Source organism: Oncorhynchus gorbuscha, linkage group LG05, assembly GCF_021184085.1.
Source record: "Oncorhynchus gorbuscha isolate QuinsamMale2020 ecotype Even-year linkage group LG05, OgorEven_v1.0, whole genome shotgun sequence".
NCBI classification, from domain to species: domain Eukaryota; kingdom Metazoa; phylum Chordata; class Actinopteri; order Salmoniformes; family Salmonidae; genus Oncorhynchus; species Oncorhynchus gorbuscha.
This window is the reverse complement of record NC_060177.1, coordinates 35,859,417-35,872,147: the sequence shown is the minus strand read 5'-3', so window position 1 is coordinate 35,872,147 and position 12,731 is coordinate 35,859,417. Positions and strand designations below refer to the sequence as shown.

The following is a 12,731-nucleotide window of genomic DNA, read 5'->3' as shown; positions in this document are numbered from 1 at the left end:
ACAGCGTTGTACGAGATCTTCAGTTTCTCGTTTAACGCTGTTTTTTTTTGGTAATTTGTCCATTAAAATAGCATCAAATTGATCAGTGTAGACATTGTTATAGATTTTCCATGGAATATCTATATAGGCGTACAGAGGCCCATAATCAGCAACCATCACTCCTGTGCTCCAATTGCATGTTGTGTTAGCTAATCGAAGTTTATAATTTTTAAAAGGCTAATTGATCATTAGAAAACCCTTTTGCAATTATGTTAGCACAGCTGAAAACTGTTGTTTTAATTAAAGAAGCAATACAACTGCCCTTCGGACTAGGTGAGAATCTGGAGCATCAACATTTGTGGGTTTGATTACAGGCTCAAAATGGCCAGAAACAAAGACCTTTCTTCTGAAACTCGTCAGTCTATTCTTGTTCTGAGAAATGAAGGCTCTGCGAGAAGTTGCTAAGAAACTGAAGATCTTGTACAACGCTGTGTACTACTCCCTTCACAGAGCAGCGAAAACTGGCTCTAACCAGAATAGAAAGAGGAGTGGGAGGCCCCGGTGCCTAACTGAGCAAGAGGACATGTACATTAGAGTGTCTAGTTTGAGATATGGCTTTTTCTTTGCAACTCTGCCTAGAAGGCCAGCACCCCAGAGTTGCCTGTCCACTGTTGACATTGAGACTGGTCAAGCTACAATTGTCATTTACAACATTAACAATGTCTACACTATATGTCTGATCAATTTGATCTGATTTTAATGGACAAAAAATAAAAACATTTCTAAGTGACCCCAAACTTTTGAATGGTAGTATATGTAACTTGTTCTTTTTTGTTCAAAATTGAAATTATTAGATGTGTTAGATGTGTTCTGAATTTCTACGTTGAACATTTTGCATTCCCTGCGAGCACAACTGACACACCGCCCAAGTTATGGCAGCGTAGACAGTCCGAGGTTCTCTGAGCTGACAGCTCTTATGCAGATCCCCAATTATTCTGTCTTGCTCCTACGTTTGAAGATGAATGAAACAGCCTTTTCCCCCCTCTCCTTTGTTATTTCTCCCTATTTTGTCTGAGTGGTGTAAAATTTATGCAGATGTGGACAGACAGGTATATGTGGTCATTCATCTTCGCTTCACATGGTTAGAGGCAGACAACGCAGATGCAGGAAGTAGTACCCGTGTCTGTCACCTGATATGGTCTTCATAGCAGCAGTTTTGGCTAGTCATATTGAGAATTAGCGTGACAAGCCAAGGTGGCTGCTCTTAAATGAGCACTCCAACAACGTCCCTCCTGAACTTGATTCAATTGAGGGAACAGCCAACCGCTAAGAAGCGGCTCTCTACTTCAGCAGACAGACTAAAGGTCTAGTATTGTTCTGCTATTCCCACACTAGTAACAGATTATGTCTCAGGTTCTGAATCATCGGGATAATTGATAACCAATATATTAACATGAAATTAATTAATATGCGATAACATGCTAATCTATTGTGAAAAATAAAGCTCATTAGAAGATGGCGCTAATGCAATAAAATGATATAAAAACAGTAAAATGTTTAAGAGGTTGGGGTTGTAATCATATTGGGACAATAGTGATGCTCTTTGCTGTGGCTGTAATTTATTTATTTCCATATGTCCCCATTCCCTCCAGAGAATGTTTGATGTGGTGTACCCCATGGCCGCTGATCAGCGGAGACACGTCAGCATCAACTCGGCTCGCTGGCTCCCAGAACCTGGCCTGGGTCTTGCCTATGGGACCAACAAGGGAGACCTAGTCATCTGCAGACCTGTGTGAGTCTGCACTACACACTCTTTGTATAGTACCTTGGTTTCTCTATCTTTCTCTCTTTCTTGCCTTCCCTCTCGCACAGTGCAACCTGCCCCTGGCTTAGAGAACTAAGTTTGTCCTCACTACCTCTTCTCTCACTACCACAGAATGTTTACATCAGGAGTGGCCTGTGGCTAGATTTCTCCCATAGCACATTCTCTACATGCCATGTATTTGTTTTACATTTGTATGGAAAGAGTGAAAAAAGACGAATAGGCAATTAGTGTGTTTTCTATCCCTGCTTTAGATAAATATATGTTTCTGCTGAGGACAAGAATCCCCTCATTTGTGTGGTTACGTAATGGCTCGAGAGTCCCAGTGCTCATGGCTTTAAAGCCTTTGGCATTCGGGAAGGCAGGCAGCAGCTCCGCACCCACCCACGGCAGGCAGGCAGGGCAGGGAGAGTTGGATCGATGGAGCGCCCACTGACTTATTCAGCCAGCTGTCATCAGCTAAGTCAAGTCAGAGGAGCTTGTTCTCACTCACTCTTCATAAAGTTTCTCAGTTATGTTTTTCTCCATTCTGTCTGGCTGTCTGAAATACATTGTCTGGTGTTAGTGGAATAATGATTTGTTCTCCCAAGCCCCCGGGCCTGCTTTGTTACTTCGAATAACAAAAACTATATCATCCAACAACAGTAAAATGTGCATTATGAACAAATACTATTTTCTACACATAGAAATGACAAACCTTAGTGACAGACCAAAAGTTTACGAACAGCAATAGTTAAGACTAGACAAATGTTATCTGATTTTGAAGAGGAAATTTGGGGAATTTACATCTAAAAACATCCCTAAAGACGTTGCAATTCATCAACAGCAAAATTGTCTCTGTCAGCCTTTTTTAATGATCCAACCATAATCTTACCCAGAGAATCACTGTACATGCAAGAGAGACTTCCAACCGCATCTATAATCGTGAAGCCCTAATTGTGATCTGTAAAATTCAGTAATAGCATTCCTGCACACGCAGAGCACCACAGGTGCATAATAACCAAACAAACATCACAAGAGGAAGAACACTCACAGTACTCCCCATGGACATACTGCCTCACTCACAGGCACACATACTGTACACCACTGCGGCATAGACTCCACATCCCTATTGGGGAAAGCGTATTTTTCAAATGATTTTTTAAATACATTTTTTAAAATGTAACCTTTATTTAACTAGGCAAGTCGGTTAATAACAAATTCTTATTTACAATGACGGCCTACCCCGGCCAAACCCAGACGACACAGGGCCAATTGTGCGCCACCTTATGGGACCAGTTGTGACACAGCCTGGATTCGAACCAAGGTTTCTTTAGTGACGCCTCGAGCACTGAGATGCAGTGCCTTAGACCGCTGCGCCACTCGGGAGACCAATTATTATATCCCTGTGTGTTTACTAATGGTAGAAACAGTTGTGCTGCAATCAGTGACTCATCTCCTACTACACTGTCGAGCAGGGATCATTGAAAGAGGGGAATAAAGACCAGAATCCCAGGATGTGCATGTGTTTGTATTCTCTTGTGTTGTGTAAATGATATGATCAAACATGTCTAAGGGGGTTTTACAGCAGGAGCTCGTATATGGCCGGACCTCGAATAGCACCACTACCTCAGTTGCGAGGCAGCATGTTGCTGTACATACACCCTCTCTCTAGGATACCTAGTAGAGATGGATCAGCAACGATGCACACGTCGTCTTCGCTACTGAGACATCTGCATTTTCAGCTGCATTTGAATATCCGGCACCTCATATGTGTTGGCAGTCTGAAGCAGCGTGAGAGCAAAGTTTCCTGATTTGCCCACAGGCAGGCTTCTCCGAAGAAGAGGCAGTTTCCTCGCTCTGTACGTTTTCACGAGAACCCTGACATCTTCTTCAATCAATGATTTTTATTTTTTTCCTTACAACCCATAATATTTCATTTTCTGCTCGGATGAAAAACAATTTAAGGCTGCTTGTTTTCTCGAAGAAGTGTCCTTTTTTTCCCCCATCCACATTTCAGTTTTACTGGTGATTTCTCTCCAAGCCAAAACAGCCTATCAATGTCTCACTGCGTTCAGTTTGACATGAATCAGAGCAAACCATGATTGTCAGCCATTGTGGGTGATCGACTGTTGAGGGGATTGGTAATTCAATCAGCCCTTTCTTTGATGATGACCATCCTCTTGATTCATATTTGACCATCCTCTTGATTCATATTACTACAGTCCACAGGTTTGTACTGATAGCCACCTTTATACCTTGACCAAATGCCAATTGAGTGGAAAAGTGGTTGTTTGCCCCACAAGTGGAGTACAGTCTAAGCAGAGATCTGTTGGTCATAGTGTAGTCAAAGTAACCTCTTTAGCAACAGAAGGCACTGGGACCATGGGCACTGGAAGCAGTTGGGCAGAGGCCAATCATCCTAGGAAGCCTAATCGAAACAGCTGTGTTCTAACAGCAGCAAGCCTGTCAATCTCAGCTGTTGCACAGACTTCCTCACCGTCTCTGACTGTCTGATTTCTCAGCTTATTGGTCATCCCTCACCAAAATATCTCACATTCCGTTGTCTTCCATTGTCCTAGTTTTTGGGGGATTTGGGTAGAACTTTGTATTTACAGCCCATTTTCGCTGGCAGGTGTAGGTGGTTGTTGTGGGATTTATTTATTTTTTTCCACCCCCATAATTCAATTTTGCGTGCCTGGTGTGGCCTTTCTGTTTTATTATATAGAATAGCAGCATGAGAAATAATGCAATTTGACTTTTTATTTTATTTTATCAAGCATGCTGTGCTGTAAGCAGCTTTGCTCCGAGAGCATGGACGTGTTGTTGCTGATGAAACTGAAATGAGATCAGGACAGAGAGAGAGAGAGAGTGGCCTTGTTTTGGGAAATAGTCTCATAAAATAATAACTTTCCCCCTCTTGGTCCTAATACTGTCAATATTATTTCTTTATCCATCTCCTGAAAGTTTGAACAGCCATGTATTCTGTTCCTGGCAGATTTTCTTGGATTGTATACTTCAACTTCCTTTCAGATTCACGGCTAGTGTGCTTGGAGGTCTAAAATGTCAGCTTTTCACGGGCCAAATACTCTTAATGGTGCAGGTAGTTAGTACAGGGTCTACATCAGGTTAAATGCAGACTTTGATTAGTTGTCCGGCTAGAACCAGGGTTTCACATGTACCGGTACCTCAGGAAATATATCCTCAACTTGATTATCCCGCTCCTGCTTCTCACTTTACACAGTGGCTTTCTTACATTTGAAGCAGAAAATGTAGGGACTTGTAAAAACCAGATGCACACTCATGATATCCAGCACCTTCTCTCTATAGTACTTAATGTGTATCATCATCGCCATCCATCATCATCATCATCACATACTGGTATCCCATAAATGCCTCTTAACTGTCGTGAGGTGGAGCAGTGGCGCGGATCTGTGCCCGCCGGAGTTTGGAACAGCTGGAGGAGAACAGGCCAGTCACCCAGAGACTGCTGGGTAAAGGAGCCCTGAGGAAGAGCTCTCATTATTCCTTTTTATGGAGGCATTTTAAGACCATTGGCAAAACAGTTGAGGCTTCAGCTCTGTCCAAACGTTTCTCTATTCCAGGTTTTAGTCTTGTTCTAAGTGTGTTAAAGGAGATTCTAGCAAAACTGCACTCACTACAGCTGGACGTCGTACTGTGCTTGCTAATGAACCTCATCTGCTACATATTATCCAAGACAATTATGAATAAGCAAACAGTGCCCATACCCAATTACTGGCTCAGACACAGGTTTGAGTTGGGCATGTCCAAGCTTATGTCAAAATAACATATGCATGTGTCTAATGTAGAATCATTCTGGTGATATTTGCAGAGCTCAATGTTATATCTTAAGATAATAATACCCCCCCCGTTTTATGCAAATAAGAGAAGACACAGATTGTCTTCCTCCTTTGGGGATTTGGGCAGGTCTCTTCGACTACCTGGTGTGCTTGTTGTAAAGCAGACAATTTGACAGGTTTGAAAGCAGTAGCATGTCAGGGGCTGCCGTTCCAGCGATTTTAAGTGTCATGCACTCAATTTGTCTCTCAGATATATAGTTTTTGCCCGAGGGAGTGAGTGAATAGAATATCCCCTCTTTCTCCCTCTCTCTCTCTCATCCATTTTTTCTTTCAGCATACCAGTCCATCAACTGCACTGTTTACACACCAGAATATGGTCTTTGTAAATATACACATACTGTTTATTTACCTCCCGGCATGAGAAAGAAGAACAGTCCATATGAGATATCCACTTTTGTGCTCGATCTTCCCAATTTGATGCCTGCCAGCAGTTTTCCTAGATCCATGGTAACTACCCCAAAAAGAGCCGTTGCTAAGTTTCTTATCAAGTATTTCATTTCTCTGTCTCGTACTTATTTTAATTAACGGTTGTAGCGGAAGGGACGTTAAGTGTACATGAATTATCAGTGTCTCTCACAGGCTGCTGATTCGCTGACTCTGCTGCTTGTCCACTGATACTGGGGATTAATGGAACATGGACATTTATTTTGCTCGTTTCCTTCTAATAAAATGCAGTTCAATTAATCCTTCGAATAAAATGCAGCTTGGGATTAATGGAACATGGAAATTTATTTAGCTCGTATCCTTCTAATAAGATGCAGCTTAGTTTATTAATCCTTCTAATAAAATGCAGTTTGGGATTAATGGAACATGGAAACTTATTTAGCTCGTATCCTTCTAATAAGATGCAGCTTATTAATCCTTCTAATAAAATGCAGCTGGGGATTAATGGAACATGGAAAATTATTTTGCTCATTTCCAGCTAATAAGATGCAGTTTATTAATCATTCTAATAAGATGCAGTTTATTAATCATTCTAATAAGATGCATTTTATTAATCCTTCTAATAAGATGCAGTTTATTAATCTGTCTAATAAGATACAGCTGATAGATGCATTTAAATGGTGCTGTCTTCCCAGTAACCAACTGCTTGACTATCTCTAGCTATTCAATGTAACCAGGCTTTATGGAGGGCTTGCATTCTCCCAACACTCAGGCCACAATACTATTTGGGTGTGACTTAGACATCCTCTGTAACTATGGTGATTAATAAGTATTTTTTTAACCGGGTTGAAGAGTGTTGGAAGGTTACTTTCGTGTTTTTCCGGGGGCAGTGATATTCAGGGTATTACCCATAGTGCTGTAATACAGGTTGCCCATGTCGTCGAGGGCCAGCTCACTGCAGTCAGACTCAAAGGTGGGCTAGATGTGTTCCAGGAAGAGGGGTGTGTTAAGTTTCCTAAGGTGGCAGAATTGAAAGGCCCCCTTTTGGCGTTGGAGCGGAATGGGAGCAGTCAGACCATGTCACAGGCTTGTGGTCAGATACACCCAAGTTCGAGGACATCCAAGTTAGAGGCAGGGACATCTCCAGTGATAATGTATTGTGTGTCAACGATTGTGGGTGGGGAACATTTACATGTTGCACATGGTTTAGGCAGTCCAGCATGTTAAGGAAGGCAGCAGCCTTAGAGCACTTTGGTGAGTCAACATGGATGTTAGTCACCCAAAATTACAATGTTGGAGAGGATTTAGCGTACAGAGGTTAATAGTTCACAAAACTCAGGCCGCGCGCCTTTTCAATGTATTTATATCCAGGCAGAGCTGCCGCATTTAGATGCTAATAGTCCCCCTCTTTGTGCCATTTTTCAGTGAGGCAGATCAGGTCAAAATCATTCTCTGACATGAACTCATACAAAAGAGGAGACTTGTTAAGCCTTGAAGATTGTAGAGTGCCCGACGTGTGAAGGCATTGGTGGAAAAAAAACGTTCATTACATTTTGGTTGGTTCACTGCTCTCGGTATGGACTGTAATTGCCTTGGAGTGGGTGACGTAATTTGCCTGAGGGTCAGCCTGCAGAAATGGCCAGGCCCGTCCGTGATCACCTAACTCCGGTACTCTCATTGTTAGTGCATACAATAGACTTTGGTTTGTTAATTAGTCTCCTACCGCCTCGTCGTCCTCACCATGTTTTCCGTAGGAGCCCGTATCGAGAGGCTGTTCTTAAGGTCCTTACGCAGGGTTGTTTTAATCTGTTCAAAACGTCTGAGGAATCCTTCTGTGTCGTAAATGAAGCGAAAAATTCTTATGTTCTATACTTGCTAAGCTATCAAAAAACTAAACTTTGATAAAAAAACAATGCGCTTAAAAAACACATTTTTTTTTTTTTTTAAATTATTTAACCTTTTTTTAAACTAGGAAAGTCAGTTAAGAACAAATTCTTATTTACAATGATTGGGTTAGCTGCCTTGTTCAGGGGCATAACGACAGATTTTTAACTTGTCTGCTCGGGGATTCAATCTAGCAACCTTTTGGTTACTGGCCCAACGCTCTAACCACTAGGCTACCTGCCGCCCCCACTTAAGAAATCATTATGGATCATTTTGCAGGATTCAAATACCAAGGCTGCCTCTAGGTGAACTCCAGTGCCATTCCGTCTCTGTTTAAAGATGTAATCCAATCCTACTGGACAGGAATGTTTTAAATGTGAATTGAAGATCTCAAATCAAATCAAATTTTATTTGTCACATACACATGGTTAGCAGATGTTAATGCGAGTGTAGCGAAATGCTTGTGCTTCTAGTTCCGACAATGCAGTGATAACCAACAAGTAATCTAACTAACAATTCCAAAACTACTGTCTTATACACAGTGTAAGGGGATAAGGAATATGTACATAAGGATATATGAATGAGTGATGGTACAGAGCAGCATACAGTAGATGGTATCGAGTACAGTATATACATATGAGATGAGTGTGTAGACAAAGTAAACAAAGTGGCATAGTTAAAGTGGCTAGTGATACATGTATTACATAAGGATGCAGTCGATGATGTAGAGTACAGTATATACATATGCATATGAGATGAATAATGTAGGGTAAGTAACATTATATAAGGTAGCATTGTTTAAAGTGGCTAGTGATATATTTACATCATTTCCCATCAATTCCCATTATTAAAATGGCTGGAGTTGGGTCAGTGTCAATGACAGTGTGTTGGCAGCAGCCACTCAATGTTAGTGGTGGCTGTTTAACAGCCTGATGGCCTTGAGATAGAAGCTGTTTTTCAGTCTCTCGGTCCCAGCTTTGATGCACCTGTACTGACCTCGCCTTCTGATGATAGTGGGGTGAACAGGCAGTGGTTCGGGTGGTTGATGTCCTTGACGATCTTTATGGCCTTCCTGTAACATCGGGTGGTGTAGGCGTCCTGGAGGGCAGGTAGTTTGCCCCCGGTGATGCGTTGTGCAGACCTCACTACCCTCTGGAGATCATTACGATTGAGGGCGGAGCAGTTGCCGTACCAGGCGGTGATACAGCCCGCCAGGATGCTCTCGATTGTGCATCTGTAGAAGTTTGTGAGTGCTTTTGGTGACAAGCCGAATTTCTTCAGCCTCCTGAGGTTGAAGAGGCGCTGCTGCGCCTTCTTCACGACGCTGTCAGTGTGAGTGGACCAATTCAGTTTGTCTGTGATGTGTATGCCGAGGAACTTAAAACTAGCTACCCTCTCCACTACTGTTCCATCGATGTGGATAGGGGTTGTTCCCTCTGCTGTTTCCTGAAGTCCACAATCATCTCCTTAGTTTTGTTGACGTTGAGTGTGAGGTTATTTTCCTGACACCACACTCCGAGGGCCCTCACCTCCTCCCTGTAGGCCGTCTCGTCGTTGTTGGTAATCAAGCCTACCACTGTTGTGTCGTCCGTAAACTTGATGATTGAGTTGGAGGCGTGCGTGGCCACGCAGTCGTGGGTGAACAGGGAGTACAGGAGAGGGCTCAGAACGCACCCTTGTGGGGCCCCCGTGTTGAGGATCAGCGTGGAGGAGATGTTGTTGCCTACCCTCACCACCTGGGGGCGGCCCGTCAGGAAGTCCAGTACCCAGTTGCACAGGGCGGGGTCGAGACCCAGGGTCTCGAGCTTGATGACAAGCTTGGAGGGTACTATGGTGTTGAATGCCGAGCTGTAGTCGATGAACAGCATTCTCACATAGGTATTCCTCTTGTCCAGGTGGGTTAGGGCAGTGTGCAGTGTGGTTGAGATTGCATCGTCTGTGGACCTATTTGGGCGGTAAGCAAATTGGGGTGGGTCTAGGGTGTCAGATAGGGTGGAGGTGATATGGTCCTTGACTAGTCTCTCAAAGCACTTCATGATGACGGAAGTGAGTGCTACGGGGTGGTAGTCGTTTAGCTCAGTTACCTTAGCTTTCTTGGGAACAGGAACAATGGTGGCCCTCTTGAAGCATGTGGGAACAGCAGACTGGTATAGGGATTGATTGAATATGTCCGTAAACACACCGGCCAGCTGGTCTGCGCATGCTCTGAGGGCGCGGCTGGGGATGCCGTCTGGGCCTGCAGCCTTGCGAGGGTTAACACGTTTAAATGTCTTACTCACCTCGGCTGCAGTGAAGGAGAGACCGCATGTTTTCGTTGCAGGCCGTGTCAGTGGCACTGTATTGTCCTCAAAGCGGGCAAAACAGTTATTTAGTCTGCCTGGGAGCAAGACATCCTGGTCCGTGACTGGGCTGGGTTTCTTCTTGTAGTCCGTGATTGACTGTAGATCCTGCCACATGCCTCTTGTGTCTGAGCCATTGAATTGAGATTCCACTTTGTCTCTGTACTGACGCTTAGCTTGTTTAATAGCCTTGCGGAGGAAATAGCTGCATTGTTTATATTCGGACATGTTACCAGACACCTTGCCCTGATTAAAAGCAGTGGTTCGCGCTTTCAGTTTCACGCGAATGCTGCCATCAATCCACGGTTTCTGGTTTGGGAATGTTTTTATCGTTGCTATGGGAACGACATCTTCGACGCACGTTCTAATGAACTCGCACACCGAATCAGCGTATTCGTCAATATTTCCATCTGACGCAATACGAAACATCTTAAGGTTATTTTATGGTTCAACATGACATTCTATGCCTCAACACCAATGGAACAGACACTTATTGGTCAGATTCTCAGACCAGTGCAGTATTATGAAAACGATCTCAACTGTTTCACTGCAAGGTAAAATTCTGTACGTTTTATTTATACTCTACACGGAAGATAGCTGGAGTGCTTGCCCTGAATGGATTTTTATCCGATGAAATCACAGTTGTGGATGCATCCAGGTCTGACAACCTGCCTCAGTCAATGTTGTGTCATTCTGAGCTATGATGCAATGAAGCAGCAATAAAGATTTTTCATCTTAATGCTGGGGACCATTGTGAGGGATTTGCTTGTTGGTAATGTATGGACTGCTCATTCTGTCTAGCAAAACATTTTGTTTTATGATGTACAATACATCCTTTTTTGCTTGAAATACTGTAACTTATTGAAAGCTTTAGCATAACCTGCTGTATAGGTCTGACATGACAAGTGGGACATTGGAACTGAACATTTTTTAGTTCTCTGATTTAACATACAAATATGACCATTATAAAACATTAATGATGACATGATAGCACTGACTCATTGTACAATGTCTCTCTTTCCTTTTCTTTGTTTCTTTCTCGCCCTCTCTTTTTGATCTCTTTCTCTCTCCTTCGTCTCTCCCCTCCAGAGATGCCCAGTTAGACGGAGACGGCCCCACTGAGCACAGTGAGCCCGTATTTGCTGTCAACAACAATCGAGGCGGTGGTACTGGTGGGAGCCGCAACGGAGAGCGACCAGGGTGAGAATTGGCTGGGGCAGGCCTTTGAGGATGGTGTGTGTGAGAACAATAGTTAGGTAAATGTGGCTTTCAGAGAAGGGGGTTGGGGGGGTGGCAAGTAGAGTTTTTTTTTTCTTCAATGGAGATATGTAAGTCCTCTGTCTAGCAGGTGTTCTCTGAACTGTGCTTACATGTCTGTCAAAGGTAAATGCAGCACAGTAAGTTGTTTTTCAACTAAATGCAATGCCAACACTCAAGTGTCATACACACACTTATCCATATGGCCTTTATCAGCGTTGGCCATGTGGCTGTGTTTTGCAGGAACAGCAGGGCCCCCTTGAGGTCTGAAAGGGACATGGGGCTTATGAACGCCATCGGTCTCCAGCCCCGTCACCCTACCCCCATTGTGACATCACAAGGCACACAGACACCCATCCTACAGCTTCAGAATGCCGAAACACAGATCGACCGAGATCCACAGGTTCCCAGCACATTCCGGGCCTCCGAAGCAACAGACAGTAGGTCTACCTATATCTATACCCATGTCTCTCTCCCCCAGTCCCTCCAGCATTTACCCTGTCTACTAGATCTACAATGACATTGGAAAGTATTCAGACCCTTTGACTTTTTCCACATTTTGTTACGTTATAGACTTATTCTAAAATTGATTAAATGAATACAAATCCTCGTCAATCTACACACAATACCCCATAATGACAGTGAAAATAGGTTTTTCAAATGTTTTGCTAATTTATAAAAATAAAATAACAAACACCTCATTTACAAAAGTATTCAGACCCTTTGCTATGAGACTCGAAATTTAGTTCAGGTGCTCCCTGTTTCCATTGATTATCCTTGAGATGTTTCTACATCTTGATTGGAGTCCACCTGTGGTAAATTCAATTGGTTGGACATGATCTGGAAAGGCACACCTGTCTATATAAGGTCCCACAGTTGACAGTGCATGTCAGAGCAAAAACCAAGCCATGAGGTCGAAGGAATTGTCCGTAGAGCTCAGAGACAGGGTTGTGTCGAGGCACAGATCTGGGGAAGGGTGCCAAAATAATTCTGCAGCATTGAAGGTCTCCGAGAACACAGTGGCCTCCATCATTCTTAAATTGAGAAGTTTGGAACCACCAAGACTCTTCCTAGAGCTGGCCGCCCGGCCAAACTGAGCAATCGAGAGAGAAGGGTCAGACAGGTGACCAAGAACCCGAAGGTCACTCTAACAGAGCTCCCGAGTTCCTCTGTGGAGATGGGAGAACCTTCCAGAAGGACAAGCAT

General features: G+C 43.4%; 1 protein-coding gene across 11 annotated transcripts in view; it reads left to right on the top strand.

Annotated features, from left to right (window-relative positions):
- LOC124035894 (activating molecule in BECN1-regulated autophagy protein 1-like) overlaps positions 1-12,731 on the top strand; it is a 95,949-nt gene that overhangs the window by 70,176 nt on the left and 13,042 nt on the right. For all 11 annotated transcript variants that reach the window (XR_006838810.1, XR_006838812.1, XR_006838811.1 and 8 more), the window contains 3 exons: positions 1,632-1,771; positions 11,358-11,468; positions 11,769-11,965. Coding sequence is in view for 8 of the 11 variants with exons in the window: in XM_046349721.1 (XP_046205677.1) it covers positions 1,632-1,771; positions 11,358-11,468; positions 11,769-11,965 (448 nt within the window). In the remaining 3 variants the exon portion in view is untranslated. The remainder of the gene's footprint in view (positions 1-1,631; positions 1,772-11,357; positions 11,469-11,768; positions 11,966-12,731) is intronic.